Source organism: Eupeodes corollae, chromosome 2 (assembly GCF_945859685.1).
Source record: "Eupeodes corollae chromosome 2, idEupCoro1.1, whole genome shotgun sequence".
Lineage (NCBI taxonomy): Eukaryota > Metazoa > Arthropoda > Insecta > Diptera > Syrphidae > Eupeodes > Eupeodes corollae.
The window spans coordinates 65,320,031-65,336,815 of NC_079148.1; the positions used below are offsets into that span (position 1 = coordinate 65,320,031).

The following is a 16,785-nucleotide window of genomic DNA, read 5'->3' on the forward strand; positions in this document are numbered from 1 at the left end:
TTCATTTAAAGTTTTTTCTTCCGTGACAGCGAATGATAATAAAGTTTCACACAGTGAAGATGTGGCAATATATGAACACATGTCCATTAAGCTGCAGAAAAGATTTATTCCTTCGTGACCAACTCCTAATAATCGCATCACAAATGCAAATCGGCGATTAACTTCAAACGCATTCTCAATCAACGGGCCCGAGTTTATAACTGTCTGTTTTTCACACTCACACGATAATTTAATTTTGAAACCTAACCCTCGAAAACTTGATAGGGAAATAAATACATCGCTTTTACAAGTTTTGCATATAACCTTTTCAGAAATCGCAGCAAACATAGAAACAAACTCCAAAATGCAATACGCGAAATTCGAAGCGATGGGAACCTCCATGTTCATGCCATTTTTGAGTTTTTTTTTTGCCGAAGCTGAAGTAAATTCCGTTTCATTTTGGATGGTAAAACGATTTCCACAAAAAATTTCTTTTTTTACTACGACTAGGATGAACATTTCCACTCGTACTTCCTTTACGTCCACTCATTATGAAAAAGAGTAATTTTGAGTTGTTGCACTCTTCGACGTTGAACCAAGACTAAAATAACTTAATAAATAACTTAAAATATTTAATAAAGGTAAAATATTTAACAACTATAGAAATTCCTGTTTAAGCCTATAGAAACTGTATGAACGTACATACATATATTCATATGGTATAAAGCCGACCGTACACAATGTCGACTGCCAACTCAGTGCTCTGAACAGCTGCTTATTCTAACTGCTGTATCTTTAAAACGACTTCGAATTCTGAAAAATCCCTTTACTACCGTATTCTACACATATTAAACTAGCAATTTATGAAAAAAAAAATCGATTTTTTGAACCCATCACATGGGATGACCCCCTTAAGGGCACCATGTGAAGTGCATTGTTGTTTTGAAAATTTTGGGTAACCCTAAATATCTTACGAACCAAAAACGCTAGAGACTTGAAATAAATTTTATATAATATATTGTAACGCGATATCAAAGAAGTATAACACTGGTCAGCAAATTTTTACTTTTTTTTGCCACACGGACTTTTTTGATATTTTTTGCTTTAGCTGGTGATCATAAGAAAAAATAAATATGTAGTTAAAAAAAATTTGTTGGCCAAAGATTTTATTTTATTGAGTAATTTAAAATATTGCGAAATAACACAGATCTTGTTAATCAAAACTGTATTTTTTTATAAATGATTTAATAAATCATAGATTTTCTTCCATGTTTCGCTTCTAGTTGGTCCCTTTTAATTGCCCAGCAGTAATCCGCTAACATATTTGGGTTCCATTTGCCCTAGTACCGCTTTTCCATGTTCAAAATTCGTTGATGGAACCTCCCATCGTGCTCGTCGCCGACAGGCACTAAATTGCCAATGCTTAGTATGTCATTAACAGCTCGCTAACCAAATCCCTGTAGCTGTCACTCTTGTGGTTACCCAACAAATTTGCAACAACATTTTTAAAAGCCTTCCATGCAGATTTTTCTAAATCGCTTTGTTTTTAGACGAGATCCTAATAGCTCTGATTGTTTTTGGGACAAATTAAGATTCCGAACTAAATCATTTAAGTCTCCTTGAGTTATGAAATGTGGCACGCTTGCGATTCCTTTAAACTGAAAGTCACCGTCCTCGTCAACACATTTACCTGAAGTGAACGGGTGTTAATGGTCCTTCTCAACAGACGTAGTTTCAACTAGTAATAGTTCTGGCAATTTTTTACAATTAGAGACTGGTCTTGTAGACGAAGATAAGTTAGGGTAAATAACAGTATTTTTGTTCTTGTATTTTATACCGTTTATGTCAGTGGGACAAAAATAGCAATCCGAAACGTGATCTCGCTATTCAGTCCATATCATGGGTACTGCAAACGGCATAGGTCGTGCGCCTTTCTTACAGTCGGTTGAATTTTTCACACACGTTATGCAACAGACATAAGGAGCCCAGGATTTGTCTTGATGGGCGACAGAAAAACCAAAACATTGGTGATAACACTCCAACACAAGATTTGTAAAGTTTCGTCTTTGTTTTTTGAATGTCAGTTCTCCGCAAACATAACATAAATAGATAGGATCATTGTTACACTTCCTCGACATGTTCACAGGGTTAATAACAAAAAAATGCTAAAACAAAAAGGTGTTAAAATGCAACCACAAATATTTTTAAAACGGTTTACTTGGAAGCGCTTCTGTTAATTTGCTGCGTAGTACAAGTTTTGAGTTATACCGTATCACAACAAAACTGTGGCTAATTGACACTTGACAATTGTGATTTAATAATGAGACTAGATTGACAAAACAAAATCTATCAAAGTTCGTGTGACAAAAGCAGTGTTGACCAGTGTAATTTTTGAATTTTTGAAAAAAATCCATTTAACTGGTTTTTTTATAAATCAAAAGAACTGAAAAAAAATTTGTCACCTCCTAAATTTTACGACTTAAATATGATTTCATCTCCAAAACAATTTTGTGCAACGAAGAATAATGTTTTTGACATCTGATAAAATTTTGGGAAAAATCGAATTGACAGTTTTTTTTATAAGAAAAATAAAAATCTAAAAAAAACATTACTCAAAGTTGGTAAAAATTGAATATTGATTCAAATATCTTTTCAAAAACTTGAAATTTAGGCTCCAAACTTATTTTATCTTATAAGAAATGTTAGCAAAAGTTAGAAAGTAATAAAGCAAAAGTTTAAAACTAAGTGAATAATATTTCGAGCGAGAGCATTGCCAAATTCAAATATTCAATAAATTGCAGTTCATTATTTTCAACATCGACTCAAATATCTTTTCCAAACTTTGAGATATAGCTTCTAACTTATTTTTTCTTATAAGCAATATTGTTTTCAACATTCAGTAAAATTTTGAAAAAAATCGAATTGACAGTTTTTTTTACAAAAAATAAAACTAAAAAAAAAAACAATACTAAAACTTGGTAAAAATTTACTTTCGACTCAAATATCTTTTTAAAAATTTAAAAATATTGGCTTCGAACTTATTTTATTTCACAGAAAATATTGTTTTCGATATTCAGTAATTTTTATATAAAAATCCAACAGTCCGTTTTTTCATAAAAAATAAAATCTACAAAAAATAGTACGCAAATTTGGTAAAAATTAATACGAGTACATATAGACAAACTTTTAAACAAGACAAATCGACAAACGGGATGGGAAGTTATCAGTGTGTTTCGCATCCCAGCCTCTTTTTTCATATTCTTTTTGTTATCTTATTTTCAATTTTGTGTCAGTGCCGTCGTTGGAAGGATGCAGTAATGGTAGTAAAATTAATAAAATTAATGTGATTTAATACAAAAATATTGTATTGTATTGTATTTATTAATTCATTTTGGTAGATTTACAATGCGTACAATTATAATTTAAGTTGAAGACGTTAAAGATAAAAACATATTATTTATCTCAATTAATTAATATTAAAAGGTAGCTACTGAGGCAAAATATATTGAATAAAGACACCCCTGAAGAAGTAAGGAACACTTGCGAAACTTTGGGAAAGAATGAAATAAGTTTTTTATTTGATTTCCAAAAACAAAAAGACCAAAAGAGCCTAACAAAATATCTTAGATTTTATTTTGATTTAAGACAAAATCTGTAGATGTGGATTTTGGGCAGATTAAGATTTAATACTAATACAATTTATAAAAAAATTGTGTTTCATTTGCCACAAAAAAAATCAATTTTTTAAGGAAATCTGAATTTACCCATAAAAATCCCACTAGTTAATTGCTTCACGTTGCTACTTTGGGATTTTTGAATTCGTGTCAGCTATTTTTCTTTTATTTGTTTTGTTCTTTCTCTTCATTTTTAGTACACTTCTAAGCAAGTATGGACTTTCTGGTTTTCACCAAGAACGTCTCAAAAACTATCAAAAACAAAAGTGAAAAAAAATCCAGCCTATGAACTTGGTGGTAGCACACACAAGTTGTTGTTGTTTCATTCTAAATTTTCAAAAGTGAAAATAATTTTGTTTTTTTGAGCCAATTCCACCTTTTGATAGGCCGGGTCACATATAATGAAATGATGTCAGACATGTCAACTTCTAATCTTATCTCCATTAAACCTAAAACACATAATAAAATATAGATTAGACCTTTGTATTTTGCCATGATTCTGTCCCAATAAGTTTCAACAGTTTAAGTCAATTTCTATCATTCATTTCAGTATGGTCAGATAAAGTTTTGAGATTCTTAAGGCATGTTTGGTGATTTCTAAAAACTGTCTGTGAGACTAAAAAAATGTTTATATATATTTTTTTGTTGAGAAACATTTAAACGGCTAATAACAGATATGTATGTTGTTTTTAAGCTTTTAAGAATTAAAATAGCTTATGTGGACTTAGAAAATGTAACATTTAACATAGTTTACGGATTTCTTTTTTGTCGACATAAGCTACTCACAATTCTATTCTATAGCTATTCATAATTTTCGAATGTTTAAAGAAGGTTATTATAGTTTTTATGAACACTTAAGTCCCTCTTATGGCTATTTACGCTATCATCCAGTTATGTAAGTATTTATTGAACCTTTTAAAATGTCATAAGATAAATGTTACTATAAAGAAATTTGAAGCCACAATCAAAATCTGTTCTAATAAATGGTAAGCCCGTATTATGGAACAATGCAGGGACTTTAAACTGCCTTAAGTTGGTAAATAATTTAACTAAAGGTTATTTTTTACCCTGCGCCTTTCACCTCAAACAAGCAGTGTAGCATTACCAAATAAGAAGTCAATCCAATAATGTATTTGGTTCTGAAGAAAGTTTTGTAATTCAATAGAAGAGATTATGCGATACTGCTTTAAAGTCGTGCTTGAAAAATATAAGTGGTATCAAATGCACGGTTGTACTCGTATGTACTTCAAAAATATAAAAGGAGTTTATAGGGATAATCAAATATTTTAAAATTCTTATTGGGTACAAATTAAAACTCAAGAAACGCAAATCAAAAGCTAATCAGTCAAACAAAGAAAATGAGGCAAATGGAACCCAGTAAAATTATTTCGAGTGAAATTCAGTAGCAACGGATCATAATAAACATGGAATTAGTTCCAACAATTTATATAAATACACTATGCACATTGTAATGATTTGAATACATTTTTTCCCTTTTTTAATTTAACTAAAAACATTTTTACTTTAATAGGATTCAGTCTTTGAAGGCTGGTTAAGTGTGCCAAATAAACAAAACATTCGCCGACATGGATGGAAGCGGCAGTTCGTTATTGTATCATCGAGAAAAATAATATTCTACAATTCCGAAATAGACAAACAGAATACAATTGATCCTGTGCTTATATTAGACTTAAGGTAAATTTTACAATATACACTTGGGCTTTATCACAGCTCCCGACGAAAAAAACGTACATATTGTATGGCAAAGAAAAATATCATATCTTTGATTGTAACTAAAATATCGAAAGCAAAAATGCCACTTTTTCCGAACTCCAAACTTTGGGACAAATAGTTTTGTTTGAATGAGAGCCATGACACTTTTTTTTGCCATTCGTGTTACGAATTTCATCTGAATGATTATCAAATTAAATTAATGCTTAAATTCATTTATAGCAAAGTATTTCATGTACGTTCCGTGACACAAGGGGATGTCATTCGTGCGGATGCCAAAGAAATTCCTCGAATATTTCAACTATTATACGCTGGTGAAGGTGAGGCTAGACGCCCTGAAGAACAAAATTTAGATATCAGTGTGTTAAGAGGAGGATCTGGGGATGAGCGACCTGGGACCATCCTATACAAGGGTAAGGCAACTAAATAATTATTATTTTACTATAAAATTACATTACATAATTTAATTTTCTTAGGTCATGAATTTGTCCATATTACATACCATATGCCAACTGCTTGCGAAGTTTGTCCAAAACCGCTTTGGCATATGTTCAAGCCGCCGGCGGCCTACGAATGCAAAAGGTAAATTTTTGTTTGTTTTTTTTTTTTAAATCAATGTTAAATGTTATTGTTGCTTATTTAAACAAAATTAAAATTATGTGCTTTTATTCCCTCTAAAATAGATGCCGCAATAAAATCCATAAGGAACATGTAGATAACAATGATCCATTGGCCCCATGTAAATTACATCACGATCCTCTTAGTGCTAGAGAAATGTTATTGCTAGCTGTAACGCCAGATGAGCAGCATCTTTGGGTTACTCGTTTGTCAAAACGTATCCAAAAGAGTGGGTATAAAGCGAATTCATCAACAAACAATAATTGTTCGGGAGATGGTAGTAAAATTTCACCAAGGTAAGATACTAAATATAATTTAATAAAATTAATAAAAAAAAAGACAATCCTAAAACAATTAAATAAAGAAGAATATAATTTCAATAGAATTGTAACTTAGTTTGAATGGTTTTAATTAATAAAATGCTTGCCAATTTGGTTAGGGGAAACACAAGATTAAATCTCAAACATAACTCGTTAAGTATTGTCATTGAATACTTAATGTTAAAGACTGAAATTTATAAGTTGGTCGTTATTACTTACCCCGCATGTGATATTACGACCTGATTTAAAATTTCTTGTGCGTACATTTCGTGGTTTCTTAAAGGTCAATAAGTTAAATATTGTTTAGTATATATCTCTATATCTTGAGGTTGTATCCTTTTGTACTCAAAATACATCAATTCAAACATTTATTTGAATATGTTATTAATAACATATATAATATAATATTATAGTCAAAAAAATGAAGATCTTGCAGTCACGAACTTTAATTCACGGACAGTACATTTATTTACAATATAACTCACAAAATATTTTTTGAAAAAATCAACAATTAACTTTTAAATCCCTAGACAATCATTCTTTACAAAAAGTTCTAACAATTTTTGATCACGATGTCAATAAGTGTACATAGGTTTTATCATGTATTTCCCTTACAATATGTATTCGTTTTATATGTCATACTTATTTAATTGTACATTAACTTTTTTTAACATGAATAATTTCCCATTATAAATAAATCATTCTAATAAATTTCTTCTATTAAAAATTTATCAAACAAAACTAAATAAAACCATTTAAAACTTTCTTTATTTCATGCTTTAACTTTTCGCAATCAAAATGATAACCAAACAAAAAAATGTGGATATGGTAATCTCTGTTCTTAAATTTAATTAACATATCAACTATCCACCTTATTGTTTGCGCGTAATCAAAATCAAAATCTAAATCAAAACCAATGCCTATTATAAATCATCACAACCATTTATCAGCCAATCAACTCGTTCCAATTACAAGCCATTTGCAGTCAATGTACAAAGATCAGCAACACTTCCAGCTAATTCATCATTAAAACAGTGATTATCGAAATTTTTTTAACAAAATTAAATAAATATTATATAAATATATTATATTTTTATACAAACAAAACTAAAAAAATAAAAATTCAACAACAAATTCAGTACTAATAATAAATTGCATATATATATAATTAATTTAATTTTACACAATGGAAAAAAATTCTAATATATCATATCATTATAATACATCTTCTTTAAATTTAATTAAAATTTTGTTAATTATTTAAAAAGTCAACAAAGCGTGTAGACATAATTACTGAATAATAAATAAGAAAAAAAAGGAGAATGTGTAATTGTTGATTATCGCAGTTAAAACAAATAAAACATAAATAGTTATTATCATATACAAACACACATCCACGAGTTCATTTAAAAAACAAAACGTATTTTAATCGAAATAACAATAATTCCATTTACTTTGAATAAAACATTTTTCGTTTTCACAATAAACTTTTTGTTTAATTCTTAAATTTGTTTAGTTTAATAATATATCGTTATATAAGTGATTTCTCATTAAATTAAAATAAAACGAAACGATACAAAAAAAAAATAAAAACAAATTTAAATATATAAATCTTCTGAACTTAAATATTATAATTTAATAATAATAATTCCTTGATGTTGAAGATATAACATTCGTTTTTATTTTTTGAAAGAAGATTTTTTTTTATTTCGCTGCTAATATTGTTTTACTTTATTTTACTTTAATTTTTTTCTGTAATTTTATTATTTGTTTATTACTATTTTTTATAATTCTTTTTTATTATATATATTATTATTTAAAAACAAAACAAAATATATATAAATAAACTTATTAATATTATATAAAAAAAAAAACAAAGAAACTATTTTTAAAAAACTCAATTGGATTTTGTTTTATTTTACTTTATGTTAACTATTGTTTTTGTCTTTCAATTAAAATTCATTTCTTAAGTGTGAAAAAAGTTTTTGTACATATACTTTGTTCTTGGTAGAATAGTTTTATTTTTAAATTATAGCATGCTTATTTTTAGGCATTTCGAATAAAATCTCAGACCACAAATATCTTTCCCAGCTTTCTTGTTCAAACCGCAAATGTAGTTAAAAACGCGATACTTTACTAAAAAAATATAACTATTTTTTATTTGAGCAATAAATTATTTAATAAATTAGAAAATTAATGCATATCCACTAGAAACAGAATTCTTAGAAAACGGATTTTGTTTTATTTACGTGCTTTTCAACGACATTTCTTATGTTGAAATTAACCTAGACTTAGAGTAGATTAATTTTATTAATTAAAAGCTACATTTTCAAATTCCCATAATTCCATAAAACTGCAAATAACAGGCTTAATATAAAAAAGACAAAACAAGTTATTAAATAAAAGTCAGATCAGACATTTTATTGTTTAGACAATGAATAATATCCACTTCGATACTTTAAGTATTAACAAGCTTTAAACTTAAGTCTACTAGAGCTAAAACAAATATAATATTCAACTTTCAAAAGTCTTAAAATAAGTGTGATGCTTTGTTTTTAGAGAATGCCAACTCAAAATTTTTGAGATCTATTAACCTACAATCAAATTCTGTATATTTCAAATATAGAGTTGTGTTCATAAAAATAGCAGTGCTCTCCAAATAAAGCAAAAAGGCCTTCAATATTAAGGTTATAATATATATTTCATTAAACTTCTAAAAGCATACTAAAATATTTTATTCGTAATAACAGAAAACAAGTATTATCGTTTTTTTTTGTTAGCTTTGTCACAATAAAAACCGTTTTCTAAATATATGGCTGTTCATAAAAATAGCAGTGCATGACAAAGTTCTACTAGATCTATTAAGTAAGAAGTAAGAAAAACTGTTATAAGTTGAAAGTATACAAATAATGTTAGCTTACAATTGGTTCTTTTGTTGCATAACCATTGTGTTTTATGATGCTTCGCATCAACGTGGCAACGAGTCCACTAAAACCTGACACCTTTCGAATGGTATTGCGTTCCAAGAATCACGCACTGCTTCCCACAATTTTTTCGAATTCTTGGGTTTTGCTTTATGAACTGCGTTCTTAACCCTAGAAAGATAACCTACGTCGAATCGTATAAATCATGTGTATCACTTATGGTCTACGAAATATGGTTATCTTTCTAGGGTTAACATCGCCCCACAAATTTGCGATGGGGTTAAGGTCGAGAGATTGAGCGGGCCAGTCCATAACGGGTAACTTTTTCTGCGAAAACCACGATTTTGACTTTTTTGACGTGTGCTTTGGGTCATAGTCTTGTTGGTATACCCAAACCAACGCCATTTTCTCTTCAGCATAGGGTAACATAACCTCCTCGAGAATTTTCACATACTTGGTTGCATGCCTTATACCTCCCATCGGTTAAATAGACCCGACCCCGTAATATGATTTTTCTTAAACCATGTTTCACAGTTTTTATAGTGTACAATGGATCGTATGCTGCATTTTAGGGTCTCCTCACATTTTCTCGACGACCTTTGGACCCAAAAACGACGACTTTGCTTTCAGCGCTCCACACATTCCTGCATTTTGCCCAATCTCTATGCGCTTTAACAAACTCCATTCTCTTTGCCACATGCCTTTTCGTCAAGAATGATACCTTGCGTGGACTGGCTGGTAACCTTGCTTCTAAAAGCACTAACAGACAGTTGAAGTCCATTTCTTATTTTCCTAGAGCCTATGGAAGGGTTCTGTTTTGTTAGCTGAATAATTTTTCTGTCAGTTCTTTAAGTATTCATCCTTTTTGGGCCTCGGTTTTTCGGTTTATTTTGCCATTTTAAGGCATTACTGCAAATTTTTGCTGAGCTGCCTTAGATGTCTCGAATATTTTGGTAGGTTTTTTCTTCTAAACTCAGTTTTCGATTTTCTTCGGTGCAGTGTCTTGACCGGCCCATCGTTTATTTTTGAGCTAATATTTATTAATTTTGCATATTCTAGTATGTTACAAATACTCAAAACTTTATATAGTAAAATATTTACTTACCGAAAAATAAAAAAAAATAATTTTTAACACTTTTTACTTATAAAATCAAGAGCACTGCTATTTTTTTGAACACTCTATATCCAGAGAGTTTAAAATAATGTGTGTTCACCGGGAGAAGTAGAGTATAACTTCAAGCTAAAAGTCTCTAATATGAAAACGATAGACCGTTAGATGCAAGCAACATGTTAATTTTTTTGTAAGAATTTCCGTTCTTAAAATAATTGACAATCTAATAAAATGTGACCAGCACTGCTATTTTTATGAACACAACGGTATAGCTGACAAAACTGATTTTGGACACATCCATTCTACTAATATTATATAATTTCTTTGTTTATTTTTTTTTTTTAAATTCAAATTGAACTCACATTTCAGTATTTTAAATTTTTTTTCTAAATAGTTGGAAATACGGTACATACTAAATATAATATCTGTTTCCAAAACAAAATTGAGGGCGGTATTATGCATCTGCAGGTTGCAGTCTGTTTTTAAAACCGTTTTCTGTATTTATTTTTAATACGTAAGCTTCAAAAATATTGCAACGGTTATTTCAATAGCTGTCTTAAATTTTTTTTAACTAACTGCGTTCGTAGCTTAAAAGCTTAATATTTTTCATAATAATGAATTATTCAAGCTAAAAACGGTCGAATATTTTTAGTTTTTAATAAAAAACTTATTGGACAAAAGACAAACAACACAAAAACATTGTAAATTTATCTTTATGTAAATATAATTTCATTCTTAGCATACACTAAAGAAAAAAAAACATATTACATAACATTCAACTTATACAAAACTAACATTTCAAAGTTAATAAAAATAACTTCTTTTCAGTCGTGGTGCTGCGAAACAGTAAAAAACTAAAAGTCAAAGTAATCTTCAACATCTTTAAAGAACTGGGAGCAGCTAAGCAATAAAATTTAAGAATAATATATATTTTTTTTATTTTCTAAGGCATAGCAAAACGAATTTGTATTTTTTAATAACAACATTCCGGACAAACATGCCTCATATACGTCATACCGTTATACAACATACAAACAAAAGTAAACGTTCATTAAATTGAATAAAAATAAAATAAAACAATCAATCAATCTAGAAGAAGAGCTCACACAAGCAAAACTGCCTTAAGTGCTCCTTTTGTATATTTAAAATTTTGTAAATGTACTTATTTCATTAAATTTAACATTTAAAAAAAAAGAAAAGCAATAAAATGATGTTCAATTCGATTTAAGAATTAAAAAATAAACTCAAACTTAAAGTACTTAGATTTTTAAAATACAACAAAAACAAAAACATTTTACAATGACATACTACACCACTTACATTATAAAACTAACCGCCTTATTAATCAATAAACCATGTAGATACGAATACAATTATTAAAGCTTTTATTACTAGTTTTTATCAAAAATCAAAAAAAAATAATAATTAGGAGTCACATCTCATATGCGGGTGCTGAAAGTAACTTCCACTGCGCTAATTTTAGAATATTTTCAATTTAGACCAGAATTTTAAAATATCAATTTTTCAACAACAAGAAAATGTCTGTGTTAAAATTCTTTTTTTTTGGTTCATTAACTGAAAATCTGTCCTATTACGACTTCCATCGAAATCGGAAAATTGTATGAATCCCCAAATTCATTCAACTTGCAAAATTGTACAAATTTTTTAACTAATATCGTATTTGGGTATAGGTTTTTTGGGGTTGCCTAAAAATTTGAGATTACGACGGAAGTCGGAATAGGGCTGAATACCTTATTGTATTTCTTTTATTTTTGTTAACTCTGTAATAGTGTAATATTAAAATGGTTTTTTTCAATTTAATTTTTTGGTTACGTTTTTATTTTATATATGAAAAACAAAAAATTGAGATTTTAGACTGAGATAAAGGTTTTTTGGAACTTGCTCTCTTTCGCTTGAAAGTAATTGATTTATGTATTTGTAAGAACAAAATTTCAATAATTATACAAACTATTTTTTTATCTTTGATAGTATTTTAGATTTTAGAAACAAAAACAAAAATATAACGCGTAAACTCATCATCAGGCGTGTTTTCTTTTAAAAAAAAAACTATACACAGCTTAGTAATTGTTCATAACTTGCGAACTCGAACAATAACAAAAAGGGTTTTGATATACATATATTGCTAATTTTATATTTCAATTTTAAAAATAAACTAAGCTGAACTCTATATTGTTTTTTAAGAGAAGGAGACACGTCTATAATTGGAGTAATTTAATTTTTGAATTTTGCACTAAAATTGAATTATTATATTATACAAAAATGGAAAAACATGCATAAAATTATATAGAAACTAATAAATCTGATTAAATTTAAGCATTTAAGCAGTTTTTTTTTATTTAAATAAAAATGTAAATATGTATAGTTTTAATATAAAATACATTTTCAATAAAATACCATTTTTATCAACAACAACAATTGTTTAGTTTTTATAAATTACAGTGTTATAGCAACGGTACTATGTCTGATTTAAAAAGTTATCCACATATTAGCTTTTTTATAACAACATTAATTTTAAAATAGGTTTAACTGTTTAGTAAAATCGGTCTTCCATGTTTACAACCATTGAAAAACTATAGTTAAACTAACAATTCATCAACAAAACGTAAGTGTTCAGCGGTCTTATTTAAACAAAATAAATAAATACTGTTATTGGGGGTAATTGTGTACCATGTACCGCACTATTTCAAACTAGGGATGTTGTGAATATTCGCATCCGCATCCGCAATTGTGGATTATTCGCAATAATTCCAACATCCACATCCGCATAAACTGATGCGGAGTTTGTTGCGGATGCGGATATTTTTTAACGCTTATTTTCAAATTCGAAAAATAGCAACAGCACGGCATACTATATCATGATCAATAATAACGACCCTTTCACCCTTAGTAAAAAATTTAAATTCAATAATCACGGTCCCAGATGTTCAAATGGTAGACATGTGCATTCAAGAGGACACAAGCGTCCACAGGTTTTCTCAAAACCCACATCTGTCTATCAACTCCTACTCTCACCTCCCCGTGGTGAACATAGGGTGCCTAGTACCTCAACTGCAGATTAGGTTCCAACCCCAGTGGGAGAGGTGTTTCCACTAAGGCACCTCTCCTTATCCAGACGGCAGCGGAGGAATTCCCGAGATGGAATCAACGGTGGTGTCTACAGTTCCAGTAAGGTTGAACTACTTAGTGAACACCTTATAGGGCTTCTTCGACTTATTCGTAGCTGAGGCCTATAAGGAGCGGTTTTATCCGGCTAATCATCCTTGGAGTTATACTTAGGATCTGGCCCTCCAGGTTGGGGGTTGTGCGGTCGGGGTGACTTCCTGGCCTTGTAAAAGCTTTCATAGTTGGGGAGCACCAACAAGCCTCGGATACGGACGGATTTACTGTTGACAACCAACGCAAACGAATAAAGGACAACGAACTTCGGATATGCACGTGGAATGTTAAGTCCCTTAACAGACCACGTGCGGCCGAAGGATTAGCGGAGGCCCTAGACCGCTATAAAGCAGATATCACCGCCATCCAGGAAATACAATGGGATGGGCCGGGCAAAAAGAGGATGAAAAACTGCGATATATATGATGGTGACTGCTACCAAAGATATGCAGTGCCCTAGCTACGATATTAAAATAGTCCTGGGCGATTTTAATGCCAAGCTAGGAAGTGAAGACATCTTTGGTGGAATAATCGGGAAGAACAGCCTGCACGACAACACTTCCGACAATGGATTCAGGCTCATAGATTTTGCTGCGGGGCGAAACGTCATGGTAGCCAGTACGCGTTTTCCACACCTCAACATCCACAAAGTAACTTGGACTTCTCCAGATCAATCTACCTTCAACCAGATTGACCATATTGCGATCGACGCCAGACACGCTTCCAGCATCATGGATGTTCGAACTTTCCTAAGAGCTAACATCGACTCGGACCACAACCTCGCTGTAGCGAAGGTAGCACTTCGGATTTCCAGACCCAAGGCAAAACAGGGAGGTGCTGGTAGAAGGTACAACGTCGAACGGCTACAATCGCCAGAGATCGCCAAATCCTTTTCCGACCGAGTTACAAGTAACCTCTCTCGAAGTTCTCTGCCGCCAACACAATATATCGAAAACCAGTGGCAACAGTGCAAAGATGCAATCAGAGAAGCCGCCGTGCTGGGTTTCAAACAGCCACCAACAAGGAACCTCTGGTTTGATGAGGAATGTCGGCAGGCAAATGCAGCCAAACAACACCAGCGTTGAGATCAAACGCAGAATAATTCTTGCTAACCGCTGTTTCTTTGGACTAAGAAAGCAATTGAGTGGTAAAGTCCTCTCTCGAGGGACCAAAGTGTTGCTATTATACGGTGCAGAAGCATGGACTATCACAAAAGCGGATGAAAGCACCTTGGGTCGGTTCGAGAGAAAAGTTTTTCGTGTGATCTACGGTCCCGTATGCATCGAAGGGGAGTGGAGGAGAAGATGGAATGACGAGCTGTACGGGCTGTACGGCGACGTAGACTTAGCCACAAAGGTAAAAGTCCAACGACTAAGATGGCTGGGCCACGTCACGGAAAGTCTTCGAATCCGCACCCACAGGACAGCGCAGTAGTGGAAGTGGAAGGTGACCTCACCCAACTTGGAGCGCGAAACTGTAGACATCTAGCTAGGGACCGAGCTAGATGGAGAAGTTTGTTGGGTTAGGCCCTAGTTCACACAGGACTATAGCGCCACCTTAAGTAAGTAAGTAAGTAATCTCGGTCCCAAGTAGGCGACGACAAAAGCAACAACAAGCCATACGCAATGCTCACAGATTTGATTATAAAAAAGCTCTTGCTAAGTGGCTAGAGGACACAGTTTATTTTTATATATTAAGTGAAAAAGTGGTACAGATACAGAACATATGTAAATGCCGCCACCAACAAAAAGCAGCATCTGGATCTATTTTAATGTAAATAAAAATGATCCTGACAAGTCCGAGTCTAAATATGTCGTAAAACATAATCACGAAAAGGACGCACGACTTCTTCGCTGAAAAAGCACTTGAAGTCAAAGCACCCAGAAGAGTTTGTTTTATTTGAGAGCGCCAACAATGAAAATCTTAAAAAAAAAAAGAAAAAAGATGCAGGTATGATATTTTTTTATAAACATACAATTCTGAAATAGCTTGTTAGTTCCTTTATTTTTTGTTCGTACAAAATTGTTTGTTTTGTTCTTAAAACCATCTTTTTACTTTTTAGAAAAAAATGTAACACCTTTACAAAAAGCAAAGAAACAACTTTCGTTGGAGGAATCTTTGCAAAAGGCGAAAAAATGGGATATTAGCAGCAGCAACTCATATAAAATTGACAAACTGATCCATTTAACTTTGTACACGGATTTGGATTTCGCCGTCTTATACAAGAACTAGCACCCAAATATAATTTTAGAAGACGAAACTTTTTTACTGATTTTATTTGCAATGAATTGTATGGAAAAGTTACTGCTAAATTCAAAGAATTGCTTGACTACATGTCTCTTAATTCTGATATTTGGACAAACTCAGCTCAAGTGTTTCCTTGCTAAGCTTAACTTGCCACAAAGTATCAGAAAACTTTGAACGAACATCAATCGTATTAAAATGCGAGACGTTTGAGGATCGCCATGTTTACCGAATGGAATATTTTGAAGGAAAAAGTGCACTTCATTATACGAGGGCTCCAATATGAAAAGAGGTATGCGACTAGCATCATTGACTGATTTACTCGTAGATTGCACTGTTCACAAGATGCAAATTGTAATTCGTAATGGTTAAAGACATAAAACAAAAATTAAAGAAAATTTCAACCCATTTCAACCATTCAACTACTGCTCAAACAGCTAGAAAAAATTCAGTACAGACTTAATCAACCACATCTTAAAGTACTCCAGGATTGTGTGACTTGCTGGAATAACACATTCTACATGTTTAAGGGGGTATTCTGGTCTAGAAATAAAAAAAAAATGGATTTATGTTCATATTTTCATAGTTTAACTATTTAAGAATATGTCTACGAGAGGATTTTTCCAAATTCAAATTATTTTCGGAGAAATAAGTATTTTGCTGAGCAGCCACCCAAATCGGTTGGGCTGCAACTAATCGAATAAAAGTCATAATGGGGTACTTTAAACGCGTTTTTCTCAGAACTGTCTTTTTGAATCTGATACCCACGATTTTTCAGGTTCTGCCGAAGCGATTTACTTGAAATTTTAAGAGAGTCTTCTTTAGGGACTTGTCTACGTCCGGAACTACGGCCATCCCCAAATTTTCATTTTTACTATTTTTAACAAATCGAAGAATGTTCAAAAGAGTGGTACATTTTTTTTCTTTAGCCAGTCGCCATTTTGTTCAAAAAATTTTGTAACTTTTCCGTAGTTCCAGACATTGCGACATTATTGTAGACTAATAAT

General features: G+C 31.3%; 1 protein-coding gene across 3 annotated transcripts in view; it reads left to right on the forward strand.

Annotated features, from left to right (window-relative positions):
* Positions 1 to 12,170, forward strand: part of LOC129948210 (rho-associated protein kinase 1) — a 42,544-nt gene extending 30,374 nt beyond the window's left edge. Inside the window, exons 6-11 of one of the 3 annotated variants that reach the window (XM_056059110.1) lie at positions 5,185 to 5,348; positions 5,607 to 5,797; positions 5,861 to 5,966; positions 6,068 to 6,298; positions 7,273 to 7,356; positions 11,186 to 12,170. In XM_056059110.1, the coding sequence (XP_055915085.1) occupies positions 5,185 to 5,348; positions 5,607 to 5,797; positions 5,861 to 5,966; positions 6,068 to 6,298; positions 7,273 to 7,356; positions 11,186 to 11,207 (798 nt within the window). In that variant the 3' untranslated portion in view covers positions 11,208 to 12,170. The remainder of the gene's footprint in view (positions 1 to 5,184; positions 5,349 to 5,606; positions 5,798 to 5,860; positions 5,967 to 6,067; positions 6,299 to 7,272; positions 7,357 to 11,185) is intronic. The other 2 variants (XM_056059112.1, XM_056059111.1) reach the window with 2 other exon arrangements.
* The last annotated feature ends 4,615 nt before the right edge of the window (positions 12,171 to 16,785 follow it).